The following is an 18296-nucleotide window of genomic DNA, read 5'->3' on the forward strand; positions in this document are numbered from 1 at the left end:
CAGTGGTTAAGAGCACTTGCTGCTCTTACAGAGGATCTGAATTTGGTTCCCAGCACTTGAGTCAGGACCATCTGTAATTCCAGCTCCCGAGGATCCAATGCCTCTGGCCTCCAAGGGCACCTGCACTCATGTGCACATACTCACATGTAAACACACATGCCAAAACACACCTAAAAATAAATCTCTAAAAACATTAATATTTAGTGGCGTGTGGTGGTGCATGCCTTTAATTCCAGCACTTAGAAGGCAGAGGCAGGCAGATCTCTGTTAAGTTTGAAACCATCCTATTCTACAAATTGAGTTCCAGGATGGTGAATGTTGTTACACAGAGAAGCCCTGTCTCAAAAAAAAAAAAAAAAAGCAGTATTTACAAAACAGTTTATAACCGAGGAAATAGAAGTTAGTTAAGTGATTTAGCTGAGATCATCGAAGTTTCATATAGCCAGAGAGAGACTGACTGGAAGAAGACACAGGTTTATTCTTGAGGTTTAAATACTCTTGAGGCTTGGCTAACATTGTAGCATCCCAAAGAACTTGAAACTAAAGTCTGTGGCAGTCAGGACTGGCTGGGGTGCCAGGCTAAGCTTCTTCCTCTCTCTGATACGGGGGCCTCACCCTGTACCCTAGCCTAGCCTGGAATTCAAACTTGTCAAAATCCTCTTGCTTTAGTCTCCTGAGTGCTGGTATCACGGGTGGAAGCTATGGGGCCCTGTCCCATCTGTCTGGACCTTCTTTTTGCTTTTTTATCCAGATAGAGTCTTAGATATTACAGGATGATCTTGAACTCTGACCATCTGATCCTCCTGCCTTTACCTCCTGAGTGTTGTGTGTGTCACTGGACCGGGCTGGTTTCTCCTTATTTTTCTTTCTTTTTTGGGACAGGGTCTTATGCTGTCATTCTGGCCTTGAACCCAATATGAAGTCAAAGAGGACCTTGAATTTCTGATCCCACTGCTTCTAGTTCTGGTATGGTAGGCATGAGCCATCTGCCCTGACTGGATCTCTCTCTCTCTCTCTCTCTCTCTCTCTCTCTCTCTCTCTCTCTCTCTCTCTCTCTCTCTCTCTCTCTCTCTCTTTCCCTTCTTCTCCCTCTCCCCCTCCCTTTTTTCCTCCCCCCTCTCCCCTCCCCCTCCCTCTGTCTTTCTCCCTCCTACTCCCTCTCCCTTCCTCTCTCCCCCTCCCTTCCCCTCCCCCTAGGCACTAGCAAGGATTCCTATTGTCAATACAGGAGAGAACAGAGAGATGAATTTTGATGACAACTTTAGATCCCAGGGCTCCTGGGTGAGAAGTTGAGCTCATTATGTAACCAGAACACTGTTCACAACAAAAGTAGCAGTTGGGACAGTGTTCAAGATGGTGGACTTGTACATGGTGAGAAAAAAGAAAAAAAGGCATTTGCTTGCCTTTTCTCTTCAGTAAGATGTGTACAGCATGCAGCTCATTTGGTGGAAAATGTTTTCATTACAGAAAGGATTTGAATTTTTCCTCTTCCTCTCAAACACCCAAATCCCAGCCCTTGACCTAAACAAGGAAACCAAATGGTGATTTCAGTGACCCTCAAGTCTACTTACTTACCTGCCATCTTCACTCTTTTTTTTTTTTTTTTGGTTTTTCGAGACAGGGTTTCTCTGTGGCTTTGGAGGCTGTCCTGGAACTAGCTCTTGTAGACCAGGCTGGCCTCGAACTCACAGAGATCCGCCTGCCTCTGCCTCCCGCGTGCTGCGATTAAAGGCATGTGCTACCAATGCCCGGCTCATCTTTACTCTTGAAAATATATGTCTGGTAACTAGAGGTGCAGCTTCATGAGCATATGGCTAGCATGAAAGAGATCTGATTCACATGGAAAACAAGCTATTTAAAATTAAAAGAAAAAAAAAAAGAGGTCTGATTCAAGTTCTAGTAATGAAAAAGACAAGACCACAACAAGCCCAGTTAGAATGCATTTACCAATCTGAACTTAGTAGTCTCAGTTTTCTCCCCTAGGAAGTTTTTGACCAAACTGGGTTAAGCTAATTTTATTTGTGAGAGGCCTTATGAGACTAGTATTTGTTCTGTGACATTTAGTATCGAGCCAGCCCTCCAAATGCAGAGGCCCATTAGGCTAGTAAAAAACACATAGTCTCTAGCTTCCGTGTGGATAGCCAGAGTCCTACCAAGTCCAGCTGTTAGCTGGACCCAGCTCTGCTGACAAGGCAGAATGTTAGGAGGTCACAGTTTTCCAGGTTAGTAGGTACACATCTCTGTTTGTCAGTGCTTATGTTGGTCATGGGAAAAGAATCAAGAAGCCTAGGTTTGGGAATTGCATAAGCATTATTTACCCAGGAAACAAGGATCAAAGTCCTTCTCTAGGACAAAGGATACAAAAACAGGTCACAGGGTCTCCCAATCGGCACAGTTAACATTTTTTTCAACCAACTTTAAAGCAGTGCAGAACAGTTTCTTTCACAGAAGGATAATCACTGCACCAAATGTCACTCAAGCCTCCACTTAAAAATACCACATCCTTGTTTCAGAGCCAAGATTAAAGAACAGGGTCCCTGGGACTCCTCGGCGCATTCTAGAAGGCAATGGGCATGAACATATTCAAGTCATGGGGTCTGAGCTCACGGGTTCATGGTGTTTGTTTTTTCCCTTGGGCAACTTGAAGGTTGCTGGATTTCATCTATTTGGCATGGATAAGTATTAGCAGCTGAGAAAGGGCTCTTGGCTTTTTTTTGTAGGACTAGATGGCAAAACCCCCAAATCAGACTTACGGGCTCCGTTTATCTGATGAGATTTTACCAGCCCCACTTCCATGGTCCACGGTGCTAGGGTTTGGGTCAGATAAGGCTGTGAAGGAAGCAGAGTGACATAGCCTGTGGGTTTCTGTTGGCTAGTGAGGGAGTGGTCTTTGTGGTGGGGTGAACAATTCTGCAGTTTTAACTTACGGAATGCTTTAGCCACTCAGAGGTACTTGGTCTCCTCGGTGGGAAGGTCTGATGGCCTGTATAGTCAGCACCTCTCAGTACTACCTGTTCCTCAACATGCCAGATACTCTCCTAGGTCCATTTTGTGGTGAGAGAATTCATGATGACATGGGTGGCTTTAGCTTTCACCGTGGGACTTTTGTCCAGTGTCAGTAGCTACTAACGGAGTCTCACAGTAGGGAGGTGACAACCGGCTTCTCCTTCTTCTGCCTGATGAAGGGCTGATATGGGCATTCTGGAATCTCTGGCTTCCAGGAGATGCTGCTCACATCCAGTGGAGAAGGAGTCATAGGTGCAGGGTCCTGAAGGTCATCATAATAGCTGGATGCCTGGCAACATAGCTCCATGGGTAGGGACATCTTGTTTAGATGCTCATTGGGCCCAAGAACATAGTGAAATGATGTCAGACTATGCTGACAGATGTTAAATGGGGAACTTTATCCAGGTGCTACACATGAACAAAGCTTCCATTCAGAGGTTCTGCACACCTGCTGCTGCCTGGCTACCAATCAGGCTGGAAGATGCACATCTCCACCAGGGGCTGTGCCACAGCACCGAGACAAGCCATTGTGAAAATGCAACACCCACAGTCCACACCACCCGGAGTACTGCTGGATTTTTATTCTTTCCATCCATACATGTATCCAACCCTCCAACTATCCATCCATCCTACCACCTAGCCAGACCTATATATCGTATGTCTATCAATGGTCTCTCCGTGTCAATCCCATGCCAGAACCTGATGGCATTAGTGCCTAGGTTGTAGCATCAGATGTAAGAGCCAGGCTCTCTACTACATCTGGGGTTCCCAGGAGGAGAACCTCTTCCTAAGCATAACGATTTAGGTCCCGTTTTCCTTTCCAGCCTTTTACCTATTCATCCTCTTGGTCATTGTCTTCAACCCCCAATGGTCTTCCTTTTCTTTCTGATCAAGTCAAGCCGTCTTTGGCCTTGGGACTTTAAGCCACTGCTATTCTTTCTTTCTTTCTTTTTTTTTTTTTTGAAGCCACTGCTATTCTTTCATGGCCTGAATGCGCAGTCAGCATGTAAAGAGCTGGCCCTGTCTGTTCCTTCTTGCCCTAACGTGTCCTGTCTTCAGAAAGGCCTTCCTATACCCACTTTCTTTGAAGGGTGCATTCTTCCTCCCTGCCGATCTCTTTTATTACCTCACCCAGTTTATTTCTCTTATAGAATTGCTCAGAATCTTTTATCATCTTACATATTGCTTTGTAACTCATCAACTAGAAAAAGCGGGCCCAAGAGGGCAGCTACCAAATCTTTTGTATTCTTTATGGCATGTCTTCTGCTTGTCTCACTGATTGCAGTTACTGATGTGTAGTAGTCCTTCAATGTTTGTTGAATGAATAAGAGAAACACGCATGAAGTAGACCTTCCCAATATTAGAGAGACTGAGGACTGGTAGAGAACAGACGCTAAAAGATAGGACTGGGTTGGAGACAGCGTCTTGATGGTGAAGCAGAAGAGCTGACCTCATGTGAACACAGGGTAAGTAGTCTCTTGAGCTGCGCTATGAAAACAGTGGCTTAGGAGGGTGGCTTGTTGTGTTTGCCACAATCCGTGATAAATTAGAAATTTAAAGCACTCACTGCAGAATTTTCTAATTATTTTGAGAAGTAATGAGGTCCCAGAACCCAAATTATATTTTCTTCCCTGTGGGAATTATACAGCATGGGAATTCAGAGTGTCATGGTTTCACAGACTGTGTGTTATTGTTTAATTAGCTGATTATGGTGAACTATAGACATAGTGTCATAACGAAAATTCTGTAAGGCAAGACCCATATGTTTAATGAAAGCATATAGCCCATAAGAGAGTTTTTTTCATATGCTAGGTATCAAAACCAATGGTGTGCACATGCTAGCAAGCACAGACTTTTTGAGGAAGACTCAGTTTCTTCATCTGTAAAAGAGAGGTAACACATATCAGTGGGTTTTTAAAACTTACTATTGAGATAGGGTCTCATTATGATAGATACCCTAACTGGTCTAAAACCTGGCTATGATGGCCTTGAACTCACACAGATCCACTTGCCTCTGTCTCCTCTGGACCACCATGATTTGCTATTTTTTTTTTTACCATTTTTAGTTATTTGTGTGTGTGTAAGAGTATGAGTGTAGGTTTATGCACAAGGAGGCAGGGGAGGGCATTGAATCCCCTGGAGTTGGAGTTACAGGCTGTTGTGAGCCACCTGATCTTTGTACTGGAACCAAACCAGCATCCTCTGCAACAGTAGTACATGCTCTTCACTGCTGAGCCAGTACCCATAATAGGATTTTAAATGAGAGGTTATGAGAAAATCAGTGCTATATAGTGATCACTTAGTGAACTCATCCCCCCCACCCCCCCGTTTTGTTTTTTGTTTTTTTTGTTTTTTTTGTTTTTTACGAGACAGGGTTTCTCTGTATTGTTTAGGAGGCTATCGGTCCAGCCCGGCCTCGAACTCACAGAGATCCGCCTGCCTCTGCCTCCTGAGTGCTGGGATTAAAGGCATGCGCCACCACTGCCCGGCTCCCCCCCCCAGTTATCTTAAAGGAAGAGCCTGAATTATCTCTGACTGGTATCTTTGTTTTTGTTTTTTTCAAGACAGGGTTTCTCTGTGTAACAGCTCTGGCTAACCTGAAACTAGCTCTGTAGACCAGGTTGGCCTCAAATTCACAGAGATCCACCTGCCTCTGCCTCCCAAGTACTGGAATTAAAGGTGTGTGCCACCAAGCACAGAGTTAAGGTAATAAAGCCATAAGACAAAACATAGATTGATAAAAATGGGTTCATTTAGGTTGTAAGACCTAGTTAGTAATAAGCCTAAGTTATTGGCTGAGCTTTCCTAATTAATAAGAAGTCTCTGTGTGGTTATTTGGGAGCTGGCAGGTAGGACAGACCAATCTGCCTACAAGCATGTAAGATTGTACTGGTAGGGATTGGCACATGGTATCCAATTAGTCTTCAGAATTTCATCTTCCCTCCACATTGGAACTTTCCTTCTTTCTGTGTAGGTGTTCTCAGTGCCTCTGATCCCTCCTTAAGGGAAGGGCTGATTGGAGAACAATCTGGAAGAAATGGATTCAGTAGCTCCTTCTAGACTTAAAGAGATTTAAAATAGCATTAGCTGTCAACACAGCACATGGGAGGCAGAGGAGGGGTCGATTTCTATGAGTTCCAGGCAAGCGTGACCTATAAAGGGAGACCCTGCTTCAAAAAGCAAAATAAAACACTCAAACCAGAAAAACAAGGGTAAGAATACTGGAGAGACCCTCCTCCCCCACACAACCTTTATTTTTTTCCTTTCTTGAGACAGGGTTTCATTCTGTACCTCAGGCTGTCCTGAAACTCAGTATGAAGCCGATGTTGACCTAGAATTTCGCCATTTCTGCCTATGCCTTACAAGTGCTGGGCTTTCCCCCATGGACAACTATGCCTGGATTGAGTTTTTTCTACACACAGAATAGGAGAGGACTAGGAACGAAAAGGCTTCAACAGTGAACTCTTTCCAGTGGGTCTAAACAGAATAAGCAACATGGCAGGAATTCACTCATCCTGGAATGCTGGCTGTCTTTCTTATTAGAATTTTCCTTCTTCGAAATTAGCAGGTCCCTAGAAAGCAGAGATTAGTCCTTGGTTTCTAAAAACTGAAGCCAAGAAAAACACTCTTCGTGCACATGCTGGAGTTCCCATCATGTGGCTATGGAGAATGTCTTGTAAGTCTGTTCTATTCCCAGCACCTAGTAAATTGGTAGCAGAATAGGCACCCAAAAAAGTGTTTCAGGATTATTTCGGAACTTTAGTTATCTTTCCCACAGAAGCCTGTTGTGCCCACACTCGGCCACAAGCAAGTCCACGCCTAGAAATAACATTCATTCTAAGGCTCTCTGCGCAAAGATTCTTGGGAAGTGGTTCCCTTCTGCATTCTCCCGCTATTCCTCCCTTGGGTCTTCTTTGAAAGAACTGGCACGACTCGCGTTTCCTTCCCTTCTCCCACCTCCCGAGAACAGGCCGGGAATGGGCAGGAGCATACACCAATCATAAAGCTGTATTTTCCTTCCCAGCCAATAGATACAGGCGGCAAGTATAGAGCTCGGCTTTTGCTACCCTTCATCTCGCCCCTCATGCCTCCTTTTCGATTCGACACTTGACAACTCACGCGACCAATGGGAAGTTCCCACTCAGAGCCAGGGGGCGGGTTCCAGCCCGCGACAGACGGCTCCCCCTGACCAATGGGCTGACAGAAGTGCGGGAGGGGTAGAAGGCGGAGCCAATGGCGCGGTGCCAATCACGAGCATCAGGGAAAGGGCGGGACGACAGTGTTAGCGGGAGGGAGGGGAAGGCCTCGGGAACCCAGCCGCGCTGCCGCCGCCGCCGCCGCAGCCCGAGTCGGAGGAGGGAGAAACCAGTGAGAAAATGGCGGCCGTGGCTGCTGAGGCGGCGGCGACCGCGGCGTCCCCCGGGGACGGGGGCGCCGGCGAGGCTGAGCCGGAGCTGGAGCCCATCCCCGGCAGCGAGGCCGGCACCCCCCTCCCGGTCACGGCCACCGAGGCGGCGGTGCCGGACGGCGAGGCCGACGGGCGCCAGTCCGCCCCTCAGGCCGACGAGCAGCCGCTGCCGCCACCGCCGCCGCCGCCGCCGCCGGGGGAGCTGGCCGGTAGCCCCGAGGCTGAGGCGAAGCCTCCCGAGCCCGCGGCCGCCCCGGCCCCGCCGCCCGAGCAGCCCTCGGCCGCCCCGGAGCAGTCCGAGGATGCGCCGCGGCCGCCGCCAGCTCCGGCGCTCGTGCCGCCGGCGGGCGGGGACTCGGCGGTGTCGCAGCTCATCCCCGGCTCGGAGGTGCGGGTCACGCTGGACCACATCATCGAGGACGCGCTCGTAGTGTCGTTCCGCCTCGGGGAGAAGCTCTTCTCCGGGGTCCTCATGGACCTGTCTAAAAGGTACCGCCGGCCCCCCGACAGCACGCCGTCCGCTCCGCCGCCAGGGAGAGCGCGAACCCCGGCTGCTCCCGCCCGGCCCCGCCCTCGGCTCCTGCGCGCCGCTGTCCGCGTGGGGCGCGCTCCGCGTGGGGCAGACGCGCGCGGCCCCGGAGGGCCAGCCCGGCCCCAGGTGTGCGGCTGGGGACGCGCGCGGGTGCAGATGGCTGGCGCACCCCGCCTCCTCATCTCCGGCCCTCTGCGACCCTGGCTCGCGCACTGGGGCAGATGGGTTAATGCAAAATGCAGATGGAGCCCCCGGAGGACCGGGTGCTGGGCGGGGGAGAGGTGCTGCCGAGGCTCTCGTCTGTCCTCGAATCAACCTTAAACTTGAGCGGGGCTGAAGAAAGGGGAGTGTGCGTTGGGCTTCCCTAAATGTGACCTATCACTTGTTAAAAGAGGAAGAGCCTTGAGTTAATGCCCCCCCTTAAAAAAAACTGTTATTCTTACTGCTGGTCCCCATAGGGTTAACTCTTCAAAAAGGAGGCACATTTTGCGAATTTTACTTACTTACAGGTTAAGTCAGGTTAAAAAGACAGGATGAGACTCTTGTTTCTTTTTTTTTTTTTTAAACCTTCTGTTTCAAAGTGGTGGGTTTACAAAAACGTTCGAATGACTTTCTTTGGTGGTGCTAGGGATTGATTCTCAAATGACTTCTGAGAGTATGTTTACAGTTAAATTCATGTTTTTGACTGCAAGGTTGAGTTCACCTGCAAACCTCTGTCTTAACCGGTATATTTTCATCTTTTATTTAAAATGTTCTGGACACTGCTTTAAACAGGTAAAGAAGACAATCTCTTTTCAGTTTAGAGTTAACCTTTTTATTCTCTTCTTTTGCAGATAGGAAGTGCAGAGACTCCCATTCATGGCTCTCCATTCTGTTTCCTGCAACAGCACACACACTCTGGTGTCTCACCTGTTTGGAAATGGTTTATTATTATTAGTGTGTTTGGTGTATTTATGTATTTATTTATTTTTGCTGTACTGGGGATTGAACCCAGAGCCACCTGCATGCCAGGCAAGCATCCTACCATTGAGCCACACACACCCCAGCCTCCCGCCTTTTATTTTTGAGACATGGTCTGGGTTAAGTTGTCCATGCTTGCCTTGAACTTGCAATCTCCCTGACTCAGCCTCTCCCAAGCACTGATATGACAGACATTCCCCATCATACCCCATGCTTAACTTTTTAAATTCCTTGACCTCCCATCAAGACACAGGAATCCTTTTCCATTTGGGAACAATTCTTTAAAATTCATATTGGAATATGGTGGTTTGGGGAGTGGGGGCGATGGGCGCCTGTTCTGTCACTCTGTATACTTTGTTAGTCTTCAGGGTTTTTGTTTTGTTTGCTTTTTTTTAATTATTATTTTTAGTAATTTTGGATTAGTTTAGGATTCCTAGTTAGAAAGCTGAATAAGACAGTGCTTTCTGCTGGTGTTTTTAATAGCAAGAGAGACACTAATGTGTATGCTATTGAATCAAACAGAAGAAGAGGCCAGTGATTGTGTGAGAATCTGAATTTCAAATCTGCAAAAGAAAGGTGCAAAAAGGTAAGTTTTTGGAAATAGAGTGGATTGCGTTTTCTCATGTTGAGGTGCTCATTGTATCAGTTTTAGAAAATTGTAATTCTGAATTTTGTTCTATTTTGCTAATAGCAAGCACTTATAAATAGTAATTTCTTTTGCTTGAGGAGTTGTTTTCCCTTTTGAAAGAATGTGGAGTCTTAGTCTTGCTGTTTTGAACTCTTGAGCTCAATCTGATCCTCTTGTCTCAACTTCCTCCTGCCTCAGCACCCACAGTAGATCCGACTACAGGCCATCTGTGCCCTACCTTTGAACTATATATCCAGCCTTAGGAGATACTTTTTATCCGTATACTCAGGCCATGGCTACACTGTATTCAACAGACACTTTAAAAAATAATTTGTATCTTATTTGAGTTGGCCACTGAATGACACTTCCTGGTAAAAATAACAAGAGCTTCCAATTGAATGACAGACATTGTATCACATAAGTTACAGTCTTTTTAACTCTAGAGGTGGTGTATAGTTTATGTGGGAGGCAGCTAAGGCTTGTTTAATTTGGCCAGTTAACTTATGAGTGGCAGCATAAAGATTTAAATGTAAGTTAACAGTTGGATGAGGGTGCAAGTTTTCTTTTAAGCAGGAAGTAAAGAATTGTGTTTTTTTTTCAGATTCAGTGCTTTTCTTGATTTTTGGTGGCTGTGCAGGGTGATACAAAGGATTCTGGGTATTGAAGCCAAGCAGAGTAGTCTGTTAATAGGCTGCTCTGGAGAGTCTTCATTTCCTTTATTTGAATATAGAAGAGCACATATAATTATTTCAGAAGTTGGAGTTCCTGCCTATCCAGTGAGATAATTGAGGATGTGACAAAGTATTTGTGCTTTTATTTAGTCTTCAAGAGGGTTAATTATTGCATTTAGTTAGTTAATTTTTTTCATAAGGATTGAATCCAAGCCCTCAAAAATGCTAAGCATGGCTTCTACCCCCATAGTTCTTTTGAGGGTAATTTGTTTGACCAATTCACATGAATAGGAACGTGCATTATATATAATCTTACCAGAAAGGACAGTCCATATTGTAGACCAACTGTACTTTTGATGAAGACTGTATATCATCCTGTGACTTCATAGTTCTCCAGTTTGTGCAAGTGTAAACCATGATGTTTCCAACAGTGGCACTTCTCAGAATTTACTCTTCGTTTAAGCAGCACATCAGCTGTAACACCCCTTATTTCTAGAGATCTTGGCCATAAATGACATGGTTAGCCTAAAATGAGGGCAGTTCAAATATCTAATTAACAACAAATTTTGTTTATCACAGCATATCATAACATAAAAAATGATTGATTGCATATAGCTTCTAGTTTGTTTACTCTAGCTGTTGTTTTATATCCAGTTCCCTTAGCTAGTTTAAATTGCTCATCTATTGCTGTGGTCATTAGCATTGTCTAATGACAAAGCAATTAGCCTTACAGATGAGTTTTATTTGTTTATATTTTCCTCATAATCTCAGCTTTCATAATTTTGGAATATAATAAGCATGCTTTAGTAAGCTGATTCTTTTAGACTATAATAAATTAATGATATACTTTTTGGTGGACTTTTTATCATGGGATATAAATCTGTATGCACACACTGCCCTGCTTCAACGTTTATTACAGTTTAGTTAAATGTATTATATCACGTAACTGCCTCCATTGGGTGCTTTTGAATGAAATCCCAGGAATATCCATAAACATTCCATCTTAACCCCTTTGAGAAGATAAGGGCTGTAAAAATAACCATACTACTATTATCATTCCCAGAATTCTAGTATTTCCCTTAATATCATCAAACCTCTGGCCATGAATGTCAATGTCATGAACATCTTAGGATTATTTTGTTCAAATTAGAATACAAATAAAGTTCATATGTACACAGTTAATTTTCCAGGCCTCTGTTCATCTGTGGCTCTGCCATTATATTTACCTCTTACACTTAGTTTATTCTGGATCTTTTTCTGATAGAACCCCTGTGGATACAGTTTTGTTATCTCTTTTAGTAATTCTCAAACTGTCATAGCAGATTAAGGAACAGCAGTTTCCTTCCAGTCTGTCCCCTCAGGACCCCTTTTGCTTACCTGAATTGAATTAGTTAAAGTGGTTATGGGTATCTTTTACTTCCCTGTAGACTTTCTCAGTCCACACCTGAAGGAACATTTTCTATGCAAACTTTTCTTGTTTTGTTTTTGAAACTTAGAGTCTTATGTAGCCCAAGTTGGTCTTGAACTCTGCATCCTGCTTCTACTTCTCTAGTGCTGGAACTATAGTCATGAGCCACCACATCTGGCTTTTCTTATTCATTTTTTTTTTTAAAGAAGAGGTCTTGTGTGTAGCCTTGACTGGTCTTGTACTAGCTATGTAGCCCAGGTTGGACTCCTCCTTTTGACTCCTGTTAGGACTATTAGGAGTGTGCCATGTCCAGAGGGATTATTTTATTTATTATTATCTTAAAATAATTATAAAGCTACTTTGAAACCCTGAAAAAATATTTCTGAATCCCTGAATTAAGTACTTAAAGTACTTAAAAAGGCTTGTATATTTTCATTTTGTGGCACATGCATATTATTGTGTTTTTACAAGTATAATATTCTGTGTGGGGGACCTATTTATTAAATACTGAAATGATTTTTGCTGAAAACTTCAACATTTATTGTTTAGGATCTTAAATTTGTAGAACTTTTACTTGTTTTTAAAGGAAATAAACCAAGACAATGATTTCTTTTCTTTACAGAGACCATGAACGTATGGTGCAATAGCCCTACTTTTGGTGGGAAAAATATACAGCCATTCTGGTGGAGCAGTGAGTAGTGGTGTCAGTAGTTTATACTAAAGCTTTGAGGTTGAGGACTTTAGTAGTATGTATGAAGGTTGGATTGAGCTGTACATTCTGAATTTGTTGGTGATGATATCTTATCTTGAAAGGTGTTAGAGGGCTTATAAAGTAGCAGAGGCAAGTGCCAGTCACGTTCTGATCCAGTTTCTAGGATGCTCACTACTGTACAGAGTGTGTTCCTCCATTGCATGTTGCTTTAATCTGACTGTTTTGACAGGCACAGATACTTCATTGTTGGCAAATAAAAATCTAGTTTGAATCTAAGAACAAAGAATTGTGATAATTTTTCGCTTTGAGATGGGGTTTTACTATGTAGCTCAGGCTGGCCTGGGGTTTGCAATTTTTCTGCCTTAGCCTCCTGAGCTCTGGGATTACAAAGATGTAATTACCTAGCCTCCAAATAAATTTTACCAACTTTATTGTATGTATTTTTATATATACCACACCCCCCAGGGGAAAAAAGTGTTTTTGGACAGACTTGCCACATATCCATGCTGGCCCTGAACTCGGCCTGTTATTCTTGCCCCAGCTTTCCGAGTGATGGAATAACAAGCCCGTGTCATCACATCTAGTTATAAATGTTACATATTAGGTAACTGGATGTATTATACATACACTATTTTTTTTAAAGATTTTATTTACTATGAATACAACATCCTGCCTCTATGTATGTCTGCACGCCAGGAGAGGGCACCAGATCTCATTATGGATGGTTGTGAGCCACCATGTGGTTGCTGAGAATTGAACTCAGGACCTCTGGAAGAGCAGTCAGTGCTCTTAACCTGAGCCATCTCTCCAGCCCCTATACATACACTATTCCATACATGCTTTATTGGACTTGGAGCTTTTCTTTCCTTGAGACAGGATCTTATTCTGTGGCCCAGGCAGGCCTTAAATTGTCCATGATCTTTTCTGTCTTAGCTTTTTGAGTGCTGAGATTACAGTCAAGGCCATGCTTGGCGGGAGTTTCTAATAAGCTTAATTTTCCACTTTTTACATGTAAATAAGATCATACTGTGTGCTGTTTTAAAGTCATGATGAAAGTATGTGTTGGTAAGAACAACTTTTTTGGGGGTTTGTGTTAAGTAGCTTGAGTGTTAGTGCTTAACTTCACTGTTATAGTGGATTTCAGATTGTAAAAGGTGAGAGATGTTCTTAGTTATTTGGCCTATCAAGTATTTCATTTCTCAGTAGCTTAGTTCTTAAACTCCTAAATTAAGACACACATTACCTGAAAGAAGCTTGCTGTCGTGGCTGGCAGATAGAGAAGTAAATGAAGGTTTAGTTAAATTCTGCCTGGATTTAATGCAGAATGACTTGGCTAAACACAGTTTAGTCAGTGGTTCTCAAAAGTGTATCGATTTCTAGGGTTGGAAAGATAGCTTAGCTCTTCTAGAAGATATGAGTTCAGTTCCCATCGCATACAATTCTGTTCACAACTCTTTGATTCCTGCTCCAGGGGATTCAGCCTTCTGCTCTCCAAGGGTGCTGTACACAAGTAGTTTGCATAGATACACGCAGGCAAAACACCCATACATATAAAATAGATTTGAGAATACATAGATTTCCTTTCCCATCAATTTGATTTTCACTCTGTGATTCTGGACCATTTAGGATTACTGGTTTTTGTGCTTTATTGAGAAAGGGTCTCTCATAAAATCTAGGCTTCCCTCAAACTTGATAGCTTTGATAGTTGAGCTTGACTTGAAGTCCTAATCCTCCTGTTTCTATTCCTAAGGACTGGGTTGGCAGGCATGTGCTGTGGTTTCCAGGTGATTTTCTTTTGCCATTGTTGGGGATTGAATCTAGGGCTTCAAGCAAGGTAGAGGAGAGGAGCAGAGTTCTGTTACTGACTATTTTGAAGCACTGTCGATATGTTGCCTTAATTGACCTGGAATTTGTGGTCCTGTTGCCCTAGTGTAACCCTGTCTCGACTCCTCCTACCCCCAAAAGATTATTTCTTTGTGTGTATGGCAATAAGGATTGTATTTAGGGTCTTGGACATGTTGAATACATACTTTATCATGGTTACACTTCTATATTTATTTTTAATCTATTTTATGTGTGTGAGTGTTTCACCTGAATGTATGTCTGTGCACCATTTGTGGGCTGGTACCCATGGAGACCAGAAGAGGGTATTGAACCCCTTGGGTCTAGAGTTACAAGTAGTTATAAGCTACCATGTGAGTGCTGGGAATCAAATCGTGGACTTCTGGAAGGAGCAACCTGTGGTCTTAAAACCTGAACCATTCATTTCTCTAGCCTCAAGATTAGATTCTAAAAAAAATTATTTATTTTCACCTTATATGCATTGGTGTTTTACCTGTATGTATGTCTGTGTGAGGGTTACATCTTGGAATTACAGACAGTTGTGAGCTGCCATTTGGGTGCTGGGAATTGAACCTGGATCCTCTGGGAGAGCTGAGTCATTTTTCCAGCCAAAAATTTTTTTTTTTTTTTTTTTTTTTTTTTTGGTTTTTCGAGACAGGGTTTCTCTGTGGCTTTGGAGGCTGTCCTGGAACTCGCTTGGTAGTCCAGGCTGGTCTCGAACTCACAGAGATCCGCCTGCCTCTGCCTCCCGAGTGCTGGGATTAAAGGCGTGCGCCACCAACACCCGGCGCCAATTTTTTTTTTAATAAAACCTATTTTTAATGTACTTTTGGGAGGGAGTTATCTATCTATATGGTGTATAAGTTGAAAACATTATTTACTCTACAACACCATGGTAAATGATGTGTTTTTACATACCCATAAGAGAGCATATGCTTGTGAATGTGCACATGTGTGCTTGCAGGTGCATATGGAGACGTGTCAATTTTAGGAGTCATTCCTAATGAATGTTTCCCTTATTTTGAAGTTTTAGTGTTGTTTTAAATTATGTATAGGTGTGTATGTCTGCATGTGATTGCAGGTGACAGTAGGCCAGAGGTGTTAGATCCCCTGGAGCTAGAGTTACAGAATTTACCACCTGACTTACACTGGAAACTGAGCTTGGGTCCTCTGGAAGAGCAACACATGCCATCTTTCTAGCCCCTTTGCCTTGCTTTTTGAGAAAGGCTCTCTAAGTGGGACCTGGTAAAGACCAGTTTAGTCCAGGGTGGCTGGCCAGTGAGCACTAGGTATCTGCTCCTTCAGCTTCTCCAGTGCTGGGATCTCAAATGGTCTGACAGTCAAATTACATTCTCTTGCCAGTAAGGCAGCACCTTACCTACTAATTGATGTTCCCAGACCATGTTTCTGCAATTGAATTTATTTTGAAATCTTCTCTCTCTCTCTCTCTCTGTCTCTGTTCTCTCTGTCTCTCTGTCTCTCTGTCTCTGTCTGTCTGTCTGTCTGTCTGTCTGTCTCTCTCTCTCTCTCTCTCTCTCTCTCTCTCTCTCTCTCTCTCTCTCTCTCTCTCTCTCTCTCATTATTGAGACAGTGTTTCACTATACTGTAACTCTGGATGTCCTGGAACTCCCTATGTAGACCAGGCTAACCTCAAACTCGAGGAGATCCAGATGTGCTTGTGCCACTATACCCATCTTTTTCAATTATTGCAAGGAACTCCTGTAAAGTTTTTACCTAGTGCCTTTAATTTGTGTGTCTCTCTCCCCCCAGGATTTAATAGCTTAGACTGACTTGGAACACAGTATGTAACTGGGAATGACTTTGTGCTGATTCTCCTACCTCTCCTTCCCAAGTGCTGAGATTATAGGCATGTGTCACTGTACTCAGATAGTCACTAATTTTTTAAACTTTGCCCCATTGCTTTATCATTAATTTTTTTCTTTAAAAAGTTTTTTTTTGTTTTTTTTTTTGTGTGTATGAGTGCAAACACTGCATGTATATATGTTTACCATGCATGTGCTTGGTGCCAAGGAGGCCAGAAGAGACCATTGAATCTCCTTGAACTGGAGTTAGACAATTGTAAACTGCCATGTGGGTACCTGAACCTGGGTTCTCTGCAAGTGCTGCAAGATGTTTTTAACCACTGAGCATGCTCTATCCTGGTTTACCATTAAAATATTTATTTTTTATATAAAGAATTATGTGTATATCTAGTGCGTGTATATGCATGTGTGTGCAGGTGCCTGGGGAGGCCAGAAGTGTGAGAATTCCCCTTAGAGCTGGAGTTACAGGTAATTGTGAGCTGCCTGATGTGGGTAATAGGAACCAAACTCTGGAAAAGCAGCACAGTCAACCATTGTGCCATCTCTCCAGCCCATGTGGTTTGTTGTTTGTTTTTTAAGATACAGTGTTTCTTTGTGTAGCCTTGGCTGTCCTAGAACTAGCTCTGAAGACCAGGCTGACCTCAGAGATCCCCGTTTCTGCCTCCCAAGTGCTGGTATCAAGTATGTGTGCCACCACTGTCCAGCATTGTTTTTTTTTAAAGCTTGTTTTTATTTTAATGACTGATCCACCTGAGGCCACAGGCAGCCCACTATGTACAAACACAGGGAAGCTTTATTTCTTGGTCTCTTTCTCCTTGGACATAGTCTTGATGATCTCCTCCTTGGCCTGGAGGTGCTCCTCCCTGCGCTTTCGTGCGTCCTTGTTCTTAGACCTGCCAGCCTCAGCCAGCTCAGTCAGGAGCTTCTTGCGGGCCTTGTCTGCCTTCAGCTTGTGGATGTGCTCCATAAGAATCCGCTTGATTTTGAAGACATTCCCTTTGACCTTCAGGTATAGGCTGTGGTACACAATGGCGGTCAATCTTCTTTGATTCACGGTATCTCCTGAGAAGTTGACGAGGATCAGCATCCTTCGCATCCAGGTCACCTTCTCAGGAATTCTCGCATTGGTAGTGCCCTTCCGCTTCCCTATGCCCATATGCCTGCACTTCAGTCGAGTCAAAGTGTTTTTCTGGTATTGGGCCCTAGAATAGACAGCCGCAGGCCTCTGGATGATCAGCCCATCTTTGATCAGCTTCCGTATCTGCTGACCAGAGTTGACATTGGCTATTTCATTGAACTCATTTGGGTCCAACCAGACCTCCTTTTTACCACAGTGGAGGATGCTAGAGGCAAACCTCTTCTGTAGCCTGAGCATTCTCATGGTTGCGGACGCAGCAGTGAAAGGCATTGCTCTTGATACAAACATTTTTCCCTAAACTTTTCACTACTAGGTTGAAACATCATTTATAGATGTATATGTATGTGTGTACATGTAATATGTTATTTTACTTTAAGTTTTTAAAAACATTATTGTTGTGTATAATGTGAGTTCAGGCTCACATGTTCCACAGTACCTGTGTAGAAGTCAAAGGACAACTATAAGGAGTTCATTTGCTCTTTCTACCTTGGCTTCTGGAGATCAAATTCACATTGTCAGATTTGGATGGCAATACTAGTACCTGGTAAGCCATCTCACCTGCCTTTTTTTATTTTGTTTTTTGAGACAGGTTTCTTTGTGTAGCCTTGGCCATCTGGGAACTCTGTAGAACAGGCTAGCCTCAAACTCACAGAATTCCTCCTGCCTCTGCCTTCTGAGTGCTGCGACTAAAGGCATGCAACACCACCACCTGTCACACCTGTCTTATTTTAAGATGGGCTCTTGCTCTGTAGTATACAGATGACCTTTTTGCCCCAGCTTCCCAAATGCTGGGATTAGTTAGGCCTGTGCTTGCATGATTATATAGTGCCTTTATGTAATTTTTGTCTTGTTTCTTCCCCCCATATTTCTTTTTAAAATTTTTATTAGACTTACTCAATTTATGTTATTGTGTGAGTGTTTTGCCTGCATGTGTCTGAGCACAGATACCTGGAGCTGGTGTGCTAGGGATGCTTGTGACCCACCATGTTGGTGCTAGGAACCAAACCCAGGGTTCTGCAATAGCAAGTAGTGCTCTTAACTGAGCTATCCTCTGGGCTCATCTCTCCACGCTCATCTTTCATTTTTTATAATGTTTCCTTTGTTCCACCCTCCCCATCATCATTGTATATTTAGTTGCAATCTGATTGAGAAATTATAGGGACTGTTT

The 18296-nt window shown here is 43.7% G+C and overlaps 1 protein-coding gene and 1 pseudogene across 5 annotated transcripts in view; one reads left to right on the forward strand and one right to left on the reverse strand.

The window, feature by feature from the left end:
* The first annotated feature begins 7288 nt into the window (after positions 1-7288).
* Pwwp2a (PWWP domain containing 2A) overlaps positions 7289-18296 on the forward strand; it is a 40810-nt gene continuing 29802 nt past the window's right edge. For 2 of the 5 annotated variants that reach the window (XM_040748475.1, XM_040748478.1), the window contains exon 1: positions 7292-7903. In XM_040748475.1, coding sequence (XP_040604409.1) covers positions 7383-7903 — 521 coding nt within the window. In that variant the 5' untranslated portion in view covers positions 7292-7382. Of the gene's footprint in view, positions 7904-8958; positions 9493-12235; positions 12317-18296 lie in introns of those variants that run through there. The other 3 variants (XM_040748477.1, XM_040748476.1, XM_021228295.2) reach the window with 3 other exon arrangements.
* LOC101844650 lies at positions 16784-17371 on the reverse strand (annotated as a pseudogene).

This window comes from Mesocricetus auratus, unplaced genomic scaffold (assembly GCF_017639785.1).
Source record: "Mesocricetus auratus isolate SY011 unplaced genomic scaffold, BCM_Maur_2.0 Super-Scaffold_100007, whole genome shotgun sequence".
Classification (NCBI taxonomy): domain Eukaryota; kingdom Metazoa; phylum Chordata; class Mammalia; order Rodentia; family Cricetidae; genus Mesocricetus; species Mesocricetus auratus.